Source organism: Gigantopelta aegis, unplaced genomic scaffold, assembly GCF_016097555.1.
Source record: "Gigantopelta aegis isolate Gae_Host unplaced genomic scaffold, Gae_host_genome ctg3995_pilon_pilon:::debris, whole genome shotgun sequence".
Classification (NCBI taxonomy): domain Eukaryota; kingdom Metazoa; phylum Mollusca; class Gastropoda; order Neomphalida; family Peltospiridae; genus Gigantopelta; species Gigantopelta aegis.
In genome coordinates, this window is record NW_024533619.1 from 1,799 (window position 1) to 15,702 (window position 13,904).

Below are 13,904 nucleotides of genomic sequence, written 5' to 3' on the forward strand. Positions count from 1 at the left end.
TGGGCAACTGGCCCAGCTAGACCCAAGTTGGAGGCTATATCCCAAAACCAGTGGTCGGTTGCTAATTTAGCAATTTTGTACAAATTGTTGGAAGAAGGGGGCCTTGGGCAGGATCAGATGCTCGATTATTTATCATATACCACAAGGGTTATCAGCTCCTGTCCTCGTTTGATCAAACTTCTGTTTTTTTGTATGACCGTGAGTACCGCCTTCTACAGCACACTCACAAATTCCGCTGGGGTACAGATATTCCACACATTCAGACAGTGTACTTAAAACCCAAACAACTGCATCCTCAACAAGCTAGGGTACGTCAGTTGGGGCCTCCAAATACAGGTTATTACGCATCTCATACCCCATCAGACAAGGAGATTGTCGCTTATTTAATGGCAGGAGGGGCTGTAAACTCACTACATGCAGGTTCGAATATGTTTGTTCAGTAAAAGGGTGCTTCCAAACCCACCCATCAACAAACCACGTATATGCTAAACAAACAAAAAACTAAATGTAAACCCTCTGCCGGGATTGCGTTTGTCTGCCTGGGAAAAAGAATTAGAATTGGATAAAAACAGGCACTTTATTTTGTCAGGTATTAAAAAGGGGTTCGATATCATTGACCCAAATTCCAGTCCCAGACAGGCCCAGGGAAAAAACCATAATTCGGCATCACAAAAAAGTCCACTGTACTATTTGGCTACCAAATACTGGTCGAATGCGTAAGGTCGCTCTTCCACCAAGGGAGTCACAGGTGTAACGAGTCAAGCAATGTCTTATATAACAGTTACTAAATCATTTGCTACCATCCCGCCGTTGATCCCCGGGTTGGAGTGCTTGTCTGGTCGAGTGCTTAAGGTCGCTCTTTCATCCAAGGAATGTACAGGCGGGTGGTTTTGAATGGTTGTTAGTTTGTAATATTAATTTATGCCAGTTAATTTGGCTACATATATGATTTTACTTTTATCATTTCACCGTTCTCTCCCTGGGTTGGAGTGCATGGTCGTGGTCGAATGCGTAAGGTCGCTCTTCAATCCGGGGAGTCACAGGTGTAAAGAGTTAAGCAGTGTCTTATCTAACAGTTATTAAATTATTCGCTACCTTCTCGCCGTTGATCCCCGGGTTGGAGTGCTTGTCTGGTCGAGTGCTTAAGGTCGTTCTTCCATCCAAGGAATGTACAGGCGGGTGGTTTTGAGTAATTGTTAGTTTATATTATTAGTTTTATGCCAGCTAATTTGGCTACGTATATGCTTTTACTTTTGTCATTTCGCCGTTCTCTCCCCGGGTTGGAGTGCATGGTCGTGGTCGAATGCGTACGGTCGCTCTTCCATCCGGGGAGTCACAGGAGTAACGAGTTAAGCAGCATATTGATTAAGTATCTTAATTATAGATCGCCACCTTCCCTCCGTTGGTCCCCGGATTGGAGTGCATGTACGGTCGAGTGCATACGGTCGCTCTTCCCTCCAGGGGACGTACAGGCGGGTGGTTTGTGATCATTTTCTAATTTTAGTTTTAAATTTATGTCTATCAGGAGCCCAGTGAGTGTGTTACGGCTTCCCATCCTGCCTGCGATCAATCGGGTTGGGGGTCCGCGTCGATTGAACGCACTTATAGTTTTGGAACGTGGCACTTATAGTTTTGGTTTGGTGGACTGGATGAACTGATATACTGCTTTGAAGGTTTTATGTTTGTGATATTTATCAGGATTAAGTAGAATGTTAGGCGTAATTGGTTTGTTATGGTTTGCTTCAGTTATTGATTCTATCATTAGTTTTCTCTGACTGTTGTGTAGCGTGCAATCCAGGAGATAGTGTTTTATATCTTCCCGGGTGCCACACGCACAATCAGGGGTTTTATTGGTGAAAGAGCAGCTGTTGAGCTGCGCTGATTTACCTATACGCAATTTAGTAATTATTTTATCCACATAAGTGTTTAAGTGTTTAGGTCGAATTGAATTAACTAGTGGTTTGATATTATAGTGCCATGTATTGGGTGTCAGGTCCCAGCTGGCTTGCCATTGATTAATGTAATGTTTTCTTGTTTTTGACATGAGTTCTGAAATTCCTAAAGGTTTCGTAAAAAATCTAAATGTTGAACAGCCAACAAAAAAAAACAAAAAATGTAGGACCAAGCGAGGCGACCAAAACCGGTTCACAGCCAGGTCCCCAAACTCCAGGGCCTTTCTACAAGGAGATTCCAATTAGAGCTGGGGGACTCAGACAATCCCAACCTCAAATTAACAGGGAACCCCCAGCCCCCGCCACAACAACTGGAAACACCCCACCCCCTCTCAGCACCAAGTGGATTATGAAACTGAATCCCCTCCCAGCAGAAGCGACCACATTGAACACGCTCAGACAGGATAACCCACACTTGAACCTGAGGGAGGCGACCACTTGGTGAAATGGGTATGTCTTAATAGCTGCTTCACTCAGCAATACTAACCAGCGCATAAGCGTTCAAGGGCGCCATTACCAGCTCACGCCCTATGAACGTAAGCCCAGTAAATGTTTCCACTGTCAGCAGTGGGGACATAGTGCGGCTAAGTGCCGCCATCACAGAGAACTTCCCACCTGTTACAGGTGTGGACAGAAACATGAAATATCATCACGCAACTCGCCCTGTACCAGACCTGTGCAATGCCCTAATTGCCTTAGCTGGCACATGGCTCACGACACCAGATACCACCACTACCAGAAGGCGCTTCGCAAATTAATCAGAACTAGCGAACAAACAAATAAACCAGCCAACCAAAAAACTTTTAGCGTTAAGTCAGTTCCTATACAGTTAATCAAAACTGCTCCTATGCAGAAAAACTAAAACCCAATTCACCGTCAGAAGTTAGTGAACTCAAATCCATCATTCAAACTCTAGTACAGGAGATAACAACATTTAAAGCTAGCCTAATTACCCCAAAAAATTAACCTAATTAAATCTAAAAATAACTAAAAACGTAAAAAACCCACATCGGGCCAGTGTCATGGGAGACAAGTCTCCATACGCACCCGCTAATAATTCAAACATAGGAAATAAGGGCCTTAGCGTTCTAAAGGCCTCCATTCAATGGGACATGGTGTTGAACTCATTCAACTCATTAGCACTAGCAACATCAAGCCAGATATAATTTGCCTGCAAGAAACATGGCTACGAATCGGAACTAAAAAACAAACAAAAAAGCACTTCCAGGATATACAAGTTATTATAAAAATAGAGAAAATAGTACCAGAGGTGGAATAGCCACTCTAATTAAAAATACCATACCGCATACTGAAATTAAATATGATTCTATTAAAAACGTAGAAGTCCTAGGACTTACTATACAAAACGATAAAATGCCTATTGATATCATCAATGTTTATAGCCCACCGGGAACAGCCCATAATCAACTAACGTTAAGAGATTACAATAAACTCATAAACTCGAACAATAACTTAATTCTTGTAGGAGATTTTAATTGTCATAGCACACTGTGGGGAGGTCTGCACTCCGACGCACAGGGAGACATACTAGAGGAATTCATCAATACACAATCTAGTATGTCTCAACGATGGCAGTACTACTTTTATACATGACTATCTGGGCACATCCGCCATCGACCTAACTATCACCTCTAACAATATAGGTGCAAACGCCCAATGGGAGGTGTTAGAAGCTCTCAATAGCGACCACCTCCCCTTTCTAACCAGCTATAAATGTAATGCTACTTATAAAGAAGAAGAAAAATTTATACCTAAATTTAAATTTAATAAAGCTAACTGGGCTGGCTTTACAAGCGACTGTAGCAAAATTAAGTTAGAAAATAGCCTAAACATTGACGACGCCACTAATAAAATAATAGAAATAGCTGAAAAGAATATTCCTAAAACTAAACCCTTCAATAAAAATAGACCAGTTAACTGGTGGACGGACGAAATTAAATCCAAATGCGGCTTTAGGAAGAGGGAAACAAGACTTTCACACTAAATATAAAATAGCCAAAAACGAAGTAGGTAAGCTTATCATCAATGCTAAACAAGCCAGCTGGCATAAATTTTGCGGTGAAATTAACAACAGAACATCTATTAGAGAAATGTGGAAAAAAATTAAGGCTATTCAAGGACAACGCGCTAATTCCACAGTCCTTCAAAAACATAAAACAGCAACTACTAATAAACAAAAGGCTCAGTAAAACTTTCAGTAAAAACAGTAGCAACGAAAATGTTCCAAAACAATATTTTGAGAAACTTAAGAAACATAACTCTCTACCAACTAATGATACTAAAACAGCAAATCACCCAAAGCAAAGTTCAAAGCAAAGTTAATAAATAGTTGTGTTGGGTATCAACTGTAACAGGCGCATATGCAGAAAAATATGCAGGAAGGGGTGGGGATGGGTGGGTGGGGGGTGGATGTGCGGAGGTCTACACTCTGGCAAACGAAATTAGGGGGATCGTGTTATATATGCTCCCCGAAAAATACATTTAAAAAAATGTTTTGTTAGAGTAGGAGTGTGTTTGGACCCCCCCCCCCCCCCCCCATACCTCCGTTCCTGTTTATGTTTTGTACTGTTCTGTCTGGCGAAACTTCCGGAACTCCAGGTATAGTTTGTTGCTGTGATCCCAGTGCAAACTGCACCAATACAAGGCAGGCTGAATGGTAGTATGTATGTATGTATTGATGTATGTATGTATGTATGTATGTATTGATGTATGAATATCTATATATTGTATGTATGTCGAGGTTGACTGTTACATACATAGATATTAACGTACTGGCGCAGGGGATAATTAAATCCTTTCTGGCCTCACAAATTGTCCCATGCCGTTGCTGGGAACCGAATCGCCCGCAAATTGAAAGACTAACTACGATGCGCTCATGGTCCCGTGATTTACCCATCTTTTAACACTGAAGTTTACCTCTCTAAATTGAACAGCATACGAAACATTCAGTTCCAACGTGTTTATTTAGTACAAAATTATACCTCTGAAAACCGGACGATCATACCTATTAATCATTGTGACGCATCTAATGGCTTCTTATACCAGTATTACAGTTTTGTTTACAGTTTTCAGTTTTTAAAATATATTTTATATCACAGGTTTGGCAACTACCACGATTGATTGTATGGGATACGGAAATCCTGGACGGAGTACTGTATTGACTTGTGAAATAGCGGGCACTATAGTTGCTGGAATCCGTTGGCTTCGACCAAATGGTGGAACACCATTAACGGTGATGGAATGTAACAAAGCTAACACTCTGTGTTTGCCAACTGGTGGTGTATCTGGCTACAGTGTTTCTCTTGACTCTTCCACACACCAGACTCTCACCATAGAATCGTTCAACCCTTCGGTAGATGCTGGAGAATGGATTTGTCGGGATGGAATGACAGGAGCTGGCCAATTTAGATGTAACAAGATGGCCTTAAGTAAGTTCTCTTACATGCAAGTTAACTTTTGGGCAATTCCATTATAACTGACACAGCATTCAGTCTCTAAGTACGATTTTTTTGGTGTGTTTTTTGTTTTACAAATGGGTACTTTTTGTTTGAATATGACAAATATTAATTGAGCACAGACCTACTTGTATGCAAAAGACATAAACATACATACAAATGTGTATATCGGTTGCATACCAGTAGACACTCACGCGCGAGCACACATACACCCCTACCCCCTAACCTATCAATCCTCTTATCTTATCTTATATATATATATATATATATATATATATATATATATATATATATATATATATATATAATATATATACCCAAATGCAAAAGTTATTGTGACACACAAAAGACAAAGATAATTGATGATAAGTTTTTACTGCCGTGTATGAAACGTTATAACATGGAAAGAGAAATGTCCGAAGGTATGGAAACGAGCAATAGTCCATGAACAGGGCGCACCTGCCATATGCAAATGAGCCACATCACTAGAGGGGGTCCAGAGCGAACTTCACACAGTCAGTAGCGAGTGTGTCCACCTTGAGCATTGACACAGGCCTGGCACCGTCGTCTGACTGAGGCCACTAAACGCTGGAGAAAGTTCCTGGGAATGCCATTCCAGATCTGAGGAAGGATCAGCGTGGTTCGGATCCATGTGTCTTGGCGAGGGGTTGTCACGGGTGGTCGGCCGCTACGAGGACCTGGTTGTTTTGTTGGTAGCGTTGTCATAAGTGCCATATGGTGTTTCTGTGGACGTTGAACTGACATGCGACGTCACGCTGCGAGATCCCAGATTCAAGCATCCCTATGACTCGCCATCTGTCATTTTCACTGAGGCGTGGCATAACGAAATTGCATCAAACAGTTCACTAATTGTGTTTTCTAACTTCTGGCAATGATTTGCGACTGAATGTCTGGCCTTTTATGGTGAACACTGGACAGGATTTCTCCCGAATATTCCACGTGTCTTGCACAAAGCATGCAATCGCTGCAACAACTGCTTGATTGCATTTCTTTGAGCTGTTTATGCACATTTTCTCTGGTTTACATCCATAAATCCATTCATAAATTTATTACTCCAAACAGTCCATGTCACAATAACGTTTGCCTTTGAGTATATATATATATCTACACACACACACACGCAGATATATATATATATATATATATATATATATATATATATATATATATATATATATACATATACACACATATAAACACACACACAGAGAGAGAGAGAGAGAGAGAGAGAGAGAGAGAGAGAGAGAGAGAGAGAGAGAGAGAGAGAGAGAGAGAGAGAGAGAGAGAGAGAGAGAGAGAGAGAGACACACATAGAGAGAGAGAGAGAGAGAGAGATACATACATACATATATACATACATACATACTGACAGACATTCTTGAAATTATATCCACAGCTACACGAAGAAGGCCAAGTCGATATAAATCTGCTTTTAAATAACTACACTCGTGTTTTATCTTGGTATGCAATACATTTTCTCTTCTATTACTAAATGAATAGTATAGTGCAACGCATGGGACATCGGGTTTTATTTCTTTTTTAAATGAAATTATGTTTTGACAATTTCGAATTTCAGCTCATAGGTTGTTCCACAGTTTTATTGTCGAATGGATAAATGATGATTGAAGTAAATTAGTTCTAGAAAGGGGTAAAGAAATATTTCGATTTCTCGGCATGGAAGCCACTCTTTGTTCAACTGTTTGAGAGATACTGTGTATCATAAAATCAGGAGCCATATCTTTCATTATTTTAAACATTGTGCACAGCTCTTTGAATTTATGCCTGGAAGTAAGTGTTGCTAATCCAGTTTTGTAGTACAAAGACTTTATGGATGCAAATGTAGGCAAATCCGTGATTACCGGTAGTGTAGCGGCTTCTAATTGTAATTTTTCAATAATGTCTTCCTCGACTAAAGAACACCCATCCCATACTTCCAATGCATATTCTAATATCGGGCGGATAAAAGTTAAATATAGGCGCTTCCTTTTGTTTGTTTGTTTGTTGTTTTGTATTTTTAAAATCTTTTTCTGTATCAAATTGTACGTTGCAACTATCATAATAAGCTTTTTTTCAAATAGTAAGTGATGTTGCAGTGTTTGCATCTTTAATGCCATTACTGGAGTAATCGCAGTCAGTAGCCGCATTAATGGAAACACAACAAACGCAAGTACCCGCAACGCAATCGGACGCACCCGGACCGCAGCCGCGTTAATGGAAACATAACTTTAACAAGTATGGGTTATCGAAAATAACGAATGATGTTCTCACCAACAGGTGTGTAATAAAGTTAATTATATATGTTGCTCAAATAAGTCATTAAATAGTCTTATGTTTATTTACCTGGAAAGACAAGAGTATTACTTTCGCACAATTTTGTTATGGTACAATTTCACACAAGAGTGTTGAAAAGTAGCAGTTACACAGGGTAACATGTTTGTACGAAAACAAATGGCATACTATTCTAGGACTTTATTTTTCACAGAAACTGTCAATAGATGCAACGGTTAGCTACAATCACTCTCCTGATCCAGGAGTCATGCGTTTGTATCTGGGGAAGTGGAAGCGATAAAATGTGGGGCGGGACGCAGCCCAATCTTAAAGCGCTCGCCTGATGCGAGGTCAGTGTAGGATCGATACTCTTCTATGGGCCCATTGAGCTGTTTATCGTTCCAGCCAGTGCACCATGACTAGTACACTAAAGAGCGTGGTATGTGCTATCCTGCGTGTGAGACGGTACATATAAAAGACGCCATGCTACTATATGTCACAATGTTTGACATACATAGCCTATGATTAATACATCAATGTGCTCCAGTGGTGTCTTTAAACAAGCCGCACTTTTTAACCATAAAACGTCGGGAGGGTGTTATTTGTCCAGTTGTTAATCCGTTGTGAAATAATTAAGAAAAATAACGGGTGACAATTGATTATTCTTACAGTTCAAAGTAAATGCCAAAACACCGTCATTACCTTAATTTTATCAGTTGTGACATTGTTGACAACCGCGAATGAGGGTGGGACGTAAAATAGACGATCAATATTTACCAAACGGTCGTTCCGAGTATTGGTAATTAGGTATTAGGACAACTCCGCCATTAGACCAATTAAGTCCCGTCTATGGTGGCAAAAGCGGAGTTTATTTTACTATAATTTGTATTGTACTATAGTGAAAATTAAATATTTTTTTCAATATTGTTTCCAACATATGTACCGTTTGTTGAGTCGCGAACTATAGGAACAGAAATGTAATCATGATAAGACCGTTGGCAGAGGAGATTGTGATACAAGACGTCACAAGAAATAATAAGTAAAATGTCACTTTTACACTGTAAGCGATTGAACAATTTGTTACCAATGGGACTAGATGGGAGACTATATGCAGATTATATTTTAATGCAGTACATGCCAGTAAAGGGACTCGACTTCATGTCTTATTCATATTACTCAGAGATGGACCTGTACCAATCTAGCTACTGGGGGTGAAGATTTTCTCGCCTAAACTCTATATCACCGTGTTTTGGGTTGTGAAATATTATTCTCACCATTCCATAACAACAAAGACATAAATATAAATAAATCACGGGTGAACCAGTTTCGGTGTGCATAAGCATTCGGTTATAAAGCATATCAATATTTATAAACAGACAGTTGTTATCCAAATAGCTATTTTTTATTAGTATTTCTACTAAACTGGCTGCTAAGTAGCTAAGTTTATTGCACGTGTGTAAAAAACTGTAGCATGCATCAGCAGTAAATATTGTTTAACTACGTAACCTGTTTCGGTGAGTGAAACGTTTAGTGGTATACTTCTTGCTCATGATATCGCGGGTTCCACGATATCGCGGCATTTACATTTTTGCGGTTTAACACGCGCAACGCCCTCAGGTGGCACGTTTATTATTAGAAATGTGATGACAGACAACACATTGTTTTGTCCGTTAACAAATTTGAAGAGATATCAAAAAATGTGGGTAAGTATTCATGGTTTTTGTCACGGGGATCCTATAATACCCGTAACTGAATAAAACACGATTATCCAAATATCTCACCTAACTGTACATCTATTAGATCTCTCTGTATCGGGCAGTCCAATACCCGAGAGGCTCGGCTCTAAGTATAATCAGAGATAAGATCTTATATAAAGTATGTAATATAACACGTTTAGTTCACTAGAAAACACAACAAAACACAATACACTTTGGAATCTGTATTAACACTACGCTGACAAATGTACTTGCCGCAGTAGTTAATTAACAACAACAATATAATAACAACCCAGAGCTAATGACTTAATTAGTTAATCTCTAGGTGTCTAGTTTACACAATATTCTAATCACTTCACCGTGATACAACACCCACACGTGTTATAATTGAGAAACGCTGCCAGGGGAACTTAATTAATAAAGGAATTACAACTCTATTCCTAACTGGTTAATTTTAAATTAACCCTTAACTACTCATTCAGTAACCTTGTAATACAGAATTAATACTGGTACACAATAAAGACAATAACCTACAGTTTACCTAGGTCCTCTAGGATGACTGGTTAAGCTTTAATTTACCAAATACTCTATAAAACATTAGACAGTGAAGCCTACAATTTACTTCGTCAGATTACCGGAAACACTGTCTAAATAATATTGGTATAATACAGTATTAAAATATTTAAAGTCACATCAATCACATCAAGGTTATACAACAGAGCAGAAATATATATTTACCACGTCCGGACTGAACTTATATAGATCGTTCAGTGGACGACGTTCGTTCCTAGCTATTTATTCAAAACTCTCAGAGACAGCGAATATCGCCTGGGGGGCACAACGCGGTACCTCACCTATCATCTGATATTTCCACCTCTCCCAGAGTCGGTATATTTTCTTAGATGGCCAGACTTGCTGTCACCAGGTCGCCAGCAATACCCTGGTCATAAACCGCACTACCGAAGTTATTACGTAACTACTGGCCACATGGCCTCCACACCTGGACTAAGTGCATATTGGGATGCACGGTCGCGTGGAGGTATTACATAACCAAGCTACACATGGCCCTCTAAAACAATTAACATCGCCACAGGCGAAAAGATAAGAGCATGTTCCGTCACAGTTTTACTGTTTGGTCATAAAATAACAGGGTGGTTTTACTGACACCCCCATGCTTATAAATAGCTCCAGTACTTACCATACACGCATACAATGATAACAATGCACCCATCCATACGCAAAACCAAATAATGGCCCAGCACGTACTCCAATAAGGAGTCGGACAAAAGAAACCGGCTCCGAGTACACCACTGCACTGCATCCAGAAGGGACTGGACAAAAGAATACCAGCCCCTTCCCCCAAACCCAAAATAAAACTTTCCTTGGCGCTGGCAGGACCTTGGGCAAAACGGACGAACCTACTCCACCTCCACGGCAACAGCATCGGTAACAAGCTTCCAACATCAAGCTCTCCACCAACGCCTCTACCTCGTCCAACATACACAAATTGCTCGAGTCTCCCCTGGGTTGTCATGCCATGATCAGAAGAGATCAGGCCCTATGTGCAACCTATGGAGACACCCTACAGCACCAAGACGGTCATAATAAAGAGCCACTTTCAGAATAGTAAAAGCAAAACCTATTGGCTCTCTTCACTATTTCAATTAGAACGACCATCAAAATTGCGCCAAATTTCCTTCATGTAAAACGCGTACCTCTTCCTCTTTGACATAATCCTACGGGACTTTCAAAATTCCATAGCACCAAATACCCCCCGCCTGTCACCAACATTGGACTGCTGGTGCTCCCTTGCACTTGCCAGTGCAGTCGTTCCCTCTCTACAACCCTTTCCTGTCCTGGACAGAGGGAACCGGCAAAAGCCGGTCCCTGTGGCCAGGATAGGCGTGTGCTACAACAGCTTGCTCTGAATGTGCACGTAAATCTCTTTGTCTTGTCTTGACCATACACGCATACAATTCTGCTCTGACAGCTATCCGACTGTCGTTTGGTTGTTGACAATCAAAACGATGCTACACACGGTCACAGTGTTAAGTTATATTTAAAACACGTTACCTCTAAAAAAAAGTATGGAAACATTTAAATGCCATGCCTATATTTATTGGCAATTTAAACAAAACAAATAACTTTTAATACGTTTTATTTTTGGTTTCACTTGATAAATATTAATTATATAACTGCTGAATCTTACTAATATGATGAACAATAAAAAAAGAAAAATGCTCACACTGTCTTGCAGAATAATAATATAATTATTATTACCGAATTTTCCATTGGAAAATGTAAATATGTTACTACAACTGAAAAACGAAAGGTTTTAAGTTGACTTTTCTTCGTTGTTGTGTTAACGTTTGTTTACTAGACATTACTACAAATGTGTTTACAAAAAGAGCCATTTTTGACCCGTGCGGTCCACCGTATTGTAACGTCTGCGATTTACCGCGATATCGTACTTCCATCAACTGTTTTAATGTTAGAACTACATTTATTTGTCAACACAGTGGCATGGACATGATGCTGATATAGCAAAAATTGCAACCCAAGTATATTTACCTTCATATATGTTAGTGCATTTCTTTATTTCTTCCAAATAGTTAAGTACCGCGATATCGTGGTACCCCAGGATATAGCTTACAGCAAACACTTTCCAACACAAAACGTTTTAGTGTTTTATCAAAATATGTATGTTGTTCAACAAAACATATACTTACAATATTTATAAAACATATTTTAAATATTATAAGGCAAATTACAAAATGGAGTCCTCGAGAATAAATATTAACAGACAATATTTTATAAAAACGAATATAACAATTCTAATGTCTTGCAATCGTGTTGTAAGTTGAGCAAATGAATGGTTACCGTTATAATGGTAAAATTGTTTGGTTAAAAATATAAGCTGGATTCTGAGTTTTAGTAAATATATAAACAAATATTCAGAAAGATATTTGTGTTAAAACATATAAGGACCATATATTTTTGGCAAGTATCTGTAACGAGAGTTTTACCAGCAGACTCCGTGACAATCATGTGACTTCAATAACCTGATAGCGGTACAGCTGAGAATAGACAGAAATAATTTTAAAAATTAAGTTTTCTTTCAAATTACAGTCTTTAAAAATAATAGAAAAAAGGTATTAAAAATGTGCCGTGTTTATGAATGGGTCAAGTTAAATCTTGATTTCTTTGCTCGTTTTAACCTTATTTTTACGAACATTTCTTTGAATGTGACAGACTATTACTAGAAAGTATTTACTTTTCCCATGCAAAAATCAACCACGTCAGAAATCTTCAAATATACGTACTGCTGCTCATAAATGACGCAGCTATCGAAATAGGTCCACGGACGACACACACACGCATATATATGTTCTAAAAAGTAATGTTACTAATTAGTATCTGAAAAAAAGTGGAAACAGAACTTTAAACAGTGCAGCACAGCACACATTTCTCTAACACACATAGCTGATGTTGATGGAAGGATTGTGTCTTTTGTGTTTTTCAGGTGGTCCAGACTCTGTTACATTCAGTCCACCACCACCTGGGTCTGTAGGAGAAGGAGACAGTCTGACTGTGACGTGTGCTGCTAGTTGTAATCCACCATGTTCCTATTCCTGGACTCTGAAAAATCAGCTGATCTCACCAACTTCTCAGTTAAAACTGACAAAAATCAACAGGAGTCAGACAGGGAATGTGTACACGTGTATAGCGACCAACTCACCTATACCAAAATCTAAAAGTAAACAGTTCACACTGACTGTGTACTGTGAGTATTAATTTAATATGCTACATTTGTTATATTTTTACATAATGAACGATGAATTCTCCTGAAATGTTAAGATACCATTTTAATATTCTTACTAATATTAACTCAGTTCCAAATTGCCTGCAGTAAACATAGTTATTTATGTAGATGAATTTGATAGTGATGATCAATGTATTTATTACATAATAAAAACACAGTGTATACTGACTGGATTCAACCCTGATGCACACTTCGAGTCGTATTTGACAATCCATGATCTTAACCACATATATGACACAAATAAATACATTAATTGAACTGATTTGAATTGAGACTCAACACTAAGCTGATACAAAATAAAGTGCAAAATCCCAATCCAATCCAATATTTATTTACATGCTCATATACCACTAGTTTCGAGCATGTCTGTCCCGGGTCCGGTCTCTGGATAGCCAGTGGCCTAACGCGGGACAGAAATATTTGGGGCAATTTTAAAATTGACAGCCAAAAAAGATTAGGGGACTTTATTAATTTATTTGCGCAATCTAAATACTATATACTACTTACTTTTATTTTAAAATTTCATAATTTCAACACTTTTAGACTGGGCAATCTAAACTAAAAAATAGTATTTAACCGTAAGCCCTTATGGTGGATGGGAGTAGGAGAGGTTAAGCCCAGGCCACAGGAAGTTACTTGGTAAAAGTTG

The 13,904-nt window shown here is 39.0% G+C and overlaps 1 protein-coding gene across 1 annotated transcript in view; it reads left to right on the top strand.

Moving 5' to 3' along the window:
- Positions 1–2,482: 2,482 nt before the first annotated feature.
- LOC121392512 (hemicentin-1-like) overlaps positions 2,483–13,904 on the top strand; it is a 61,974-nt gene continuing 50,552 nt past the window's right edge. The window contains exons 1-3 of the mRNA XM_041523698.1: positions 2,483–2,576; positions 5,072–5,401; positions 12,956–13,216. Of these exons, the coding sequence (XP_041379632.1) occupies positions 2,483–2,576; positions 5,072–5,401; positions 12,956–13,216 (685 nt within the window). The remainder of the gene's footprint in view (positions 2,577–5,071; positions 5,402–12,955; positions 13,217–13,904) is intronic.